The sequence below is a fragment of the Sardina pilchardus genome, chromosome 3, assembly GCF_963854185.1.
Source record: "Sardina pilchardus chromosome 3, fSarPil1.1, whole genome shotgun sequence".
Taxonomy (NCBI): domain Eukaryota; kingdom Metazoa; phylum Chordata; class Actinopteri; order Clupeiformes; family Clupeidae; genus Sardina; species Sardina pilchardus.
In genome coordinates, this window is record NC_084996.1 from 22,841,670 (window position 1) to 22,850,299 (window position 8,630).

General features: G+C 47.9%; 1 protein-coding gene across 1 annotated transcript; it reads right to left on the minus strand.

The window, feature by feature from the left end:
• Nucleotides 1–3,469: 3,469 nt before the first annotated feature.
• On the minus strand, nucleotides 3,470–7,514 carry LOC134077082 (transcription factor Sox-8-like). Its single transcript, XM_062532471.1, is given in 4 exon segments — nucleotides 3,470–5,790; nucleotides 5,792–6,219; nucleotides 6,356–6,591; nucleotides 6,911–7,514. Coding segments are annotated over 4 exon segments (1,476 nt in total). The 5' UTR covers nucleotides 7,327–7,514; the 3' UTR covers nucleotides 3,470–5,394.
• Nucleotides 7,515–8,630: the final 1,116 nt, after the last annotated feature.

The window sequence follows — 8,630 nt, forward strand, 5'->3', positions numbered from 1 at the left end:
ATTTAACAACAATGTATGGTTCAGGCTTGGTATGGGCTTGGGTTTGAGCTTGGTTAAGGGTAAGTCATTTTTCAAAAACAATTTTAAAGACTGAATGAATTTTAACAACCTTTCTGTAAAGAGTCTGTGACTATCTAAACATGTCTGCTGCCAACGTCATATTAATGTCTGTGTGACCCTTGACCTTTCTGCAGCGAGGAGACGTCCTTCGTGAACACTGGCTGATTGTGGGCTGTGTGGACGCGTGGGCCGATGACACTCTCTCTGCCATAACTCTGGCTTGTGTGGTGCATGAAATTGGATAATGGAGGTCGTAAGCTGTCAGATCATTGTTTGAACGTCGCTGTCCAATAACTCACTTATTCCACTCGATAATTCCACAGATTGGGTGGTGACATTCATTATTTTGGTTCCTGTAACTGGTTTGTGGGAGCATATACTGTAGCGCACTTCATTGTGGATATTACAATAATCTACTGTGAAGGCACACCGGCGTCAGGGGTCGTTTCCACACCCACATGCAGCCATGGTTAATAGTCTATGCCCCAGTTGTGGTGACAATTGGTCAAATTGTGTTCGATTCCCGCACCCCTGCCCCGTTGCAGGTCACTTTGGATAAAGGAGTCTGCTAAATGTACCCGCCACTTTATCTTATTTTAATGGCCTTGAGTGGACCATAGATATAAACTACAGCATGTTCTCCTTCTGACAATAGCTCCTGATGGCTACCTGGCCTCCTACAAGATGTCACAGGATTAAAAAAAAAAGCTACTGGATTGGGATGCCAGCAGTGTGATTCTCTCTCATTTTCTCAGTTTCTCTCTCTCTCTCTCTCTCCCTCTCTTTTTCTAACCCCGGCCTTCCTCCCCCTCTCTCTCTATCCCCTGCTTCCAGTTGGGAGTTGCTGCAACAAGTGGAATTCAGAGAGCTCAAAAGTCTGCCCCCATTCTAACTAGCTCTAATAACTCCACTCTCTCTCTCCAACTCATTTCCCTTGAGTCTCTAACTAACTCTACCTCTGTACAGTACACTCTGACTCTAAAAACTCTGCTCTCTCTCTCTCTCCATCTCATTTCTCTTGAGTCTTTTCCAACTCTAATTAATAACTCCACTCTCTCTCTCTCTCTCCCCAACTTTGACTCTAACTAATAATTCCTCTCTCTCTCCCCCCCGCTCTAAGTCTAACTAATAACTCCTTTCCCTCTCTCTCATTCTCTCTCTCTCTCTCTCTCTCTCTCTCTGTCCCACTCTAAGTCTAACTAATAACTCCTTTCTCTCTCTCTCTCTCTCTCTCTCTCTCTCTCTCCCTCTCCATCTCATTTCCCTTGTAAATCAGCGTCCTGTTTCCCAGCACTATGCGGAACGCCGCGTCCCTCTCTCTCTCCCTGTGGCCCCTGCAGGCCAGTGCGGGCCGGCCCTGGGACTGCGCAGGCCCATTAAAGAGGATGAGACTATTGCGGAGGTACGTGCGCCGCTCCCTGGGCTTGGCTCAGAGCTGGACAATGGTGGACGGCCGGCCGGCACTGACACCGCAGAGTTCGTTTTTAGCCTTCCTCGCACAAGAATTCCCCTCCTCCTCCTCCTTCCTCTTCTTCTTCATCTCGTTTTTTCCCTCTTATTTTGCATTTTCTTCTTCTCCTCTGTCACACACACGTGCGTGCACACACATACATACAAACACACATATGAGAGAGCACAAACTTACACACACACACACACACACACACATATCAGTGAGCACATACGTACACACACACACACACACACACACACACACACACACACACACACACACACTCGCACGCACACACACACACACACACAAACACATAACAGGGATATGACAGATGGAATTTGAAGGCCTTTTATTTGACTCACGGAAAGTTTGTGGATTTCCATATGGAGGTCACTTAAAAACGTGTCTACCGCAAATGTCGATTGAAGTAAAGTAAGCGCTGGTGATGGGAGTAGGGGGGCGTTCGGGCCTGCTCTCCGCTGCCTAGGGGGGCGTTCGGGCCTGCTCCTCGCTGCTGCGAGGGCGGTTTCTGGGGAAATGCGTCTGTTTGGCACAGCGGCCTGTGGGAAGCAGACCTACACCTGATGCTCCGCTTTCACTCGGTTTCTGCGCGGCTCCGCCGAAGCTCCTGGCGAGCCAGCCCAAATGTTCCCCAATGAAACGGGACCCAAGCACCCCGAAGAGCCTTTTTCCCTTTCAGCTTGATTCACGTCTGTTCTTTTTCGAGAGTTCCTCCTGAAACTATTTGGCAAACAATAGAGAGAAAAGAGTTTGACGGAAAAAAAAACACTTTTTTTTCTCTGCCACCCACTACCATCTGCTCCGTTATTGTCTGCTATTTAATTATTATTATCATTGTCGTACTTTAAGGGGGTGCGTTTGTGGCGCTTGTCGAGTTGTTGGCGTTTATATTCTCGCTCTCCTCCTGTTGTTTAAGGAGAGTTGCGATATGAAACGGTCCGAGGGAAATTCCTCCACTGCGTGCGTCTAATGGTCCATTCACCGCGCGCTTAATGACTTGTCAGTTCCCCTGCCCCTCCATTTTCTCTCCAATTAATTCTTTTATTGGTGTCCGGATAAAGGGAGACAATGGGAGCGCTCCGCCGCATAATGAATCATTAAAATTCAGCAGCGCTGCGCCCAGCCCTTGGCGCTCTCCCTCGGCCAGTTGGGGACGGCTGCTTGGCATTCATGCTGGTACTCAGTTTCAAACTCTCTGCCCAGTGGACCTTTACTTGGGTTACTCATACGCACAGACATACACGCACTACGCGCGCGCGCGCGCGCACACACACACACACACACACACACACACACACACACACACACACACACACACACACACACACGGATACACACCAGCATTTTATTGAACAAGCCTGCGCAGGGTTGGCTCCTTGTCAGATTCAACTGATATCCAACCAGGAAGACGTGAGTCATTTCATGCCAACGCGGTTGCAGTTTTTTTCTTCTTTTAACACGCCCGCCTTTTGGTTTTAAACGTCTCAGCTGTCAACCAACTTCTCCATAAGTTGCCCCTCGAGATGTCAAGGGAAATCAGTGGTAACAAATGAGGCTAGAACGACAAATGACAAGAAAAAGCACTACCAAATGATCTGAATCCTTGCGTTGTTCCTCTACCCATTCCTCTTCTCCTGTGTTCTTTTAAATGGTTTTCATCGACAACAATCGTGTCTTTCGTTTCAGTAAAGAGACACATCTGGGTCTGTGCGCTTTTGTATTTTAGTGTTGCAAAATATCTGTCACTGTCGACATTTTCCATGGCACAGATCTCGGGGGAACGGTGCATAGTGAAATGCAGAGACGTTGACCCATGATTGCGTCACACATCTCCCTGCCAAATCTAGCAGCTTTTAGCCAAAGGATGTATGCAAAGTTCAACGTCAGATGTAGGCGACGCATTTCCACGAATAAAAAAAAAAACAGTTAAACGATGATAAAAATATTTATTTTTACACTGTAGTTTTCCAACACACAAACATTCATTGTTCAGAGAAAAGATACGTTTATTTTTTTCACAGAAATTACCAATAAGTAAGGTTAGCTGTGCTTGTGAGGAAATTCTAGTAAACAGGGAAAAAGAAAAAGGAAAGCCATACAAACATGGTCTGTCCTTTCAACGTACATTGGGAAAAAATAAAGTTGGCTATGAACACTGTTTAAAGGTGAGTGAAATGCAGTATAAAGCTGGAAATAATTACAACACCTTAAAATAATAATTAAAAAATCCATTCTATGAGATTCAGATAGCACCAAATTATGCATTACGGTGGCGAGTCTCCCTAAAGTCGCATTATTAGGTTTATCGACATAATGCATTTTACAAGAAGCTGTTAATAATTAAATAAAGAATTGGCTCCCTGGTCACCGTCATGTGCCATGAGGTTCTGAACCTGGGCAATAAATGACACATCAAGAAAAAAATATATACGCCCAGTGCTTCTATTCCGATATCCCAAACGTGATGTTTTAATTAAATGAAAGTCCCTTCCGAAATTGTTTGAGGTTGATCTGAAACTCAACAATCCAACATATCATATGCAACGAGTGAGGCGACATTAGACGCGGGGGTAATCTATAGCCAAGCTGGCGATGTCAAGAGGGGTTTCCACGTCTGTCTCGAGAAAGTCCTGCGCTTCCTGCTGTGCGAAAAACAGCTGACGCCTCGCTCAAGACGGAGCTGTGTGTTATCTTACCGCGTTTCCGTTCACCCCACATCATGACTAATCGCGATTCGGTAGGCATAGCATTTAGACACCTGTTTCATCGCATGGTATGCCATTGGTCCCAGTATATTAGCTTGCTTTCAATAACCTGGAATGAAGATGTGGACACCAATCCTTTATCAGACAGAAAAAAAGCCTTTTGCATTTTGAAACATCCACCAAATCGCTCCAAAAACATCTGTACAACTATACAGCGGCATCAGAAACACGTTTAACATAAATACATATGGAATAGTTAAAAAAAAACTTCACTTTAAAAAACACAAGTTAAGTTCATGGTCCCTCTGACTGAAGTCAGGGTTATTTGCGAATTCACGTTGTAGAATGGAGCCCTTGCTGCCTCGTATTTTAAGAATATTTTATAATTGGTCCCAGTGCACATATTTCTGCATTAAGTTCCTCCATCTGTCTCATCAAATCAGTTGGCCTGTTTTTGCAATTATCTCCTACACAAGTCAGTACACACCACCGCCATGAAAAAAAAGCTCACCAACAGCCGCAGACAGACGGGAGTTAGAGCAGAGTCTCTCTGTGTGTGTGTGTGTGTGTGTGTGTGTGTATGTGGGGGAGGGAGCTGGTGGTAGGGGAATGATAGCGCGGGGGAAGGGGGGGTTGTTGGTGACAGGTGGTCCTCATGGAGGATTTCCGTTTGCTGTTCAGGCAGCAATATATCAAGTTCTGCCTTCAAAATGGCCATACAATACAGGAAAGAATGAAAAAGTTGCATAAAAGTTTGTGTTTTTTTTTCTTTTAAAAATCAGCAGGCACTTCAGTCTCCCTCTCGCACCACTCCTCTCTCTCTCTCCCTCTCTCTCTCTCTCTCTCTCTCTCTCCCTCTCTCTCTCTCTCTCTCTCTCTCTCTCTCTCTCTCTCTCTCTCTCTCTCTCTCTCCCTCTCATTTTTCTCGTACACGAACGTGAGATGACACATCTTCCCTCCTCTTGTCCTCTCCCCCCGGGCACAGGGCTCTGTCTTAGTGCAATAAACGGATGTACAGGCAACTTCTCGGCCCCTGCTTCAGGCCCCCCTGGCTGGGGGGAGGGCCGGCGGGTGGTGGTGGTGGTGGTGGTGGTGGTGGTAGGGGCAGCGGCGTGTGAGAGAGTTCAGGAGACCCCAGCAGCACCCCTCCTCTCAGGGCCTGGACAGGGTGGTGTAGATGGGCTGCTCCCAGTTGGCCGAGGGGCTGTGGGAGGACTGCAGCGAGAGGCTGTTGAGGATGGGGCTGCCGTAGGCCCTGCGTGACGAGTGGAAGTAGGGGTACTGGTACAGGCTGGAGGGGTACCCCGCGTACGGGCTGTAGTAGCCGGAGCTCTGCAGGTCTGTATAGTCACACTGGGAGCTGAAGGAGGAGGAGGAGGAGGAGGCGGCGGCGGCGGAGGAGCCTGAGGAGGAGACGCAGGGCTGAGGGGGGTAGGGGGGGTAGTCAGGGTGGGAGGGCGAGGCGTGCGGGGGCTCGCTGTAGTGGCTGGGGCTCAGCTGCTCCGTCTTGATGTGGGGGGCGCGATGTCCGGCGCCGTCGGCCGAGGGGGGGGGCGCTCGAGGAGGAGGACGGTGGCGGGCCGCCCAGGGCGCTCTTGCGGGTCCAGCCGGCCGAGGCGGCGCCGGGGTGGCCGTACGGCGAGCCGAAGGGACCCCCTACTGCGCCGGCGCCGTTGGGCCCGTGCCCGTGGTCAGGGCCGGGCATGCCGGGGCCCGCCGCGGCGGCGGCGGTGGTGCCGGGGGCCAGGTGACCGTTGAGGGGCAGGTACTGGTCGAACTCGTGCACGTCGAACGCCTCCAGGTTGGAGATGACGTCGGTGCTCAGCTCGGAGATGTCCACGTTGCTGAAGTCGATGTTCTGACGCCCGCCGCTGCCGTCCAGCAGACGCCGGCCCTCGTGCTTCAGGTCGCCCTTGCCCCCGTGGTGCAGGTCGGTCTTGGGGGTGGTGGGGGGTGTGGGGGGACCGTGTGGTTGACCTGTAACCAGAAATCAGCATGTCAGGAAAAACTCAAGACAGGAACCGTCCATGACTGCCCCTGACTTACATGTTTAATCATACACCAGTTTTAGGACGATTTTTTGGACATTTTTTTTGTTTTTCACGACACTCACCTGTGTGGTCTGGGTGATGGTGTCCATCCGTTAACCCTGCCAAACCACCCATTCCGGGTTCCGTCTTGTACATTTGGTGACCCAGCTCGGCTCCCGAATCCGAGTCGTTCTGGCCCGGCTTGACGCTTTTCCGCCGGCGTGGCTGGTACTTGTAGTCGGGGTGGTCTTTCTTGTGCTGGACCCGCAGCCGTTCAGCTTCTTCAACAAAAGGCCTTTTCTCGCTCTCTGATAACAAACTGTGGCAACAACATACAACCGTTCAGTGGTGCAATTTCAAAATGTCGCACGTTCAATGAAAACTTTTTTTTTAAAACACAACGATGGCTCGTCTAGATAATTATCATAAACCAATAAACTGTTCACTTACATCAAAGCAAAGATATCATTCTAATTTGCATAGGCCAGCCAACGCCAATATAACTCGCCTTCACATTTTCAATCAATTATGAACAGAGTGTACTTCTATTGACAAAATTTATTAATCGACTATGCAATTTGCATTAACTCCAGTGTATAATTTGTTCAAACAGGTAAAGTGAAAATATGTCAGCTCACCGCCATAGTTTGCCAAGTGTCTTGCTAAGTTCGGCGTTGTGCAAATGAGGGTACTGATCCGCGAGCTTTCTGCGCGCCGCCTGCGCCCACACCATGAAGGCATTCATCGGTCTCTTCACGTGAGGTTTGTTTTTTAGCGAGCCGTTTCCCCGAGCGGGCATAGGAACCAGCGACCAGTCATATCCCTTAAGAACCTGGGAAACCGCATCTCTGATGCAGGCAGGGAACCTGTCGTCGTCTTCGCCGTCCACTTTCTTGCCCAAGCTCGACAGCAGGGAGCCGTGTCCGTCGGAGCCAGTCGGGGAGGACGGAGCATCAGAGTCGGAGTCATCCTGAGACATGGAGCTGTTGGTGCCCGCCGGACTGCACGGGGGCTCCATGTGTGTCTTGTCGCGTTCCTCTGTCATTTTCAACATATGGCAGCCAACTAGAAAATAATCCTGCAATAAGTTTATGGTTGAGGAGGATGAACGAACCAAATCCAACTTGAGGAGAAACTGAGGAGGACCGTACTTTACGCACTCTTCATCGTTCACAACGATGTAGGAAAAAGATAACACGGCTATCTCTTTCCTCGCTATGTGTTATTGAACTACCTCTCCGACTAAGCACTTGAATGTAGTCTGAATGTTGCAAGCTGTAGACCGTCGAAATACTTTACTCGAAGTTTAACCAAAGAAGTCAAACCCCTCCTTCTGCATCTGATTGGCTTAGCCTTTCCACCATATCCACTTTATTGGCTCCGAAACTTCACCGGCCACTTCTCATTAGACATAGCCAGTTCGACAAGTTATGGCTTTACGTCGTGCAATGTTCTAATTACTTTATTAGGCTACTCTTGTGGATCGTCGTGGACGTATTGCTCAGGCTAATGCATTTTACGCAATTTGTTTAATAATTTAAGGTGCAGCGTTAACATATGACTGATGAAAAGATGGACTTTGAAAACCCTCTAAAACTTTTTTCTACGCATAATCGTTATTTACAGTGCATTACAAATAACGATATCACGGAAATTATTGTTTGCCTTAAAAAGTTCAAATGATCAGAATTGACAATAGGCTTTATAATTATGACTCTTCAAATAAATTAAGATAAAGGCATTCTGATCCGTGTTGTTGTTTAATCAGAACATTGTTGAACAGGGTGGAAGTGCCTGACTAACAATGCAAATCAACAACACAAACCAACAACAATTTCCGATTACAAACCAACATGCATAGGCAACATGCAAACATATCAGCGATTTTACACGCCCTCGCAAATAAATGCCTATTCCGTTCACATCTATACGCTACCCAGTTTGTGATCTTTTTATGAATAGTATATTCAGTATAAAATATTGGGCTACAATTTCGTTTGTTCTATTCAACTCACAGTTGTCCAATATAATTGCCCATATATAAATCTCTCTCTCTCTCTCTCTCTCTCTCTCTCTCTCTCTGTGTGTGTGTGTGTGTGTGTGTGTGTGTGCGTGTGTGTGTGCGTGTGTGTGTGTGTGCGTGTGTGTGTGTGTGTGTGTGTGTGTGTGTGTGTGTGTGTGTGTGTTAACTTACACTGAAAAGAAGACAGCAAGTAACATTCACCTACAAGTATGCGTACATTTGGCTACACTGTCAGTGTGATACTCCAAACAAGCGCAGAGAGATTTGGTAGACTATTTTTTATGCTTTCATAAAAGCCATATTTTGCAACGACCCTAGTATACTCCATCGTTGCA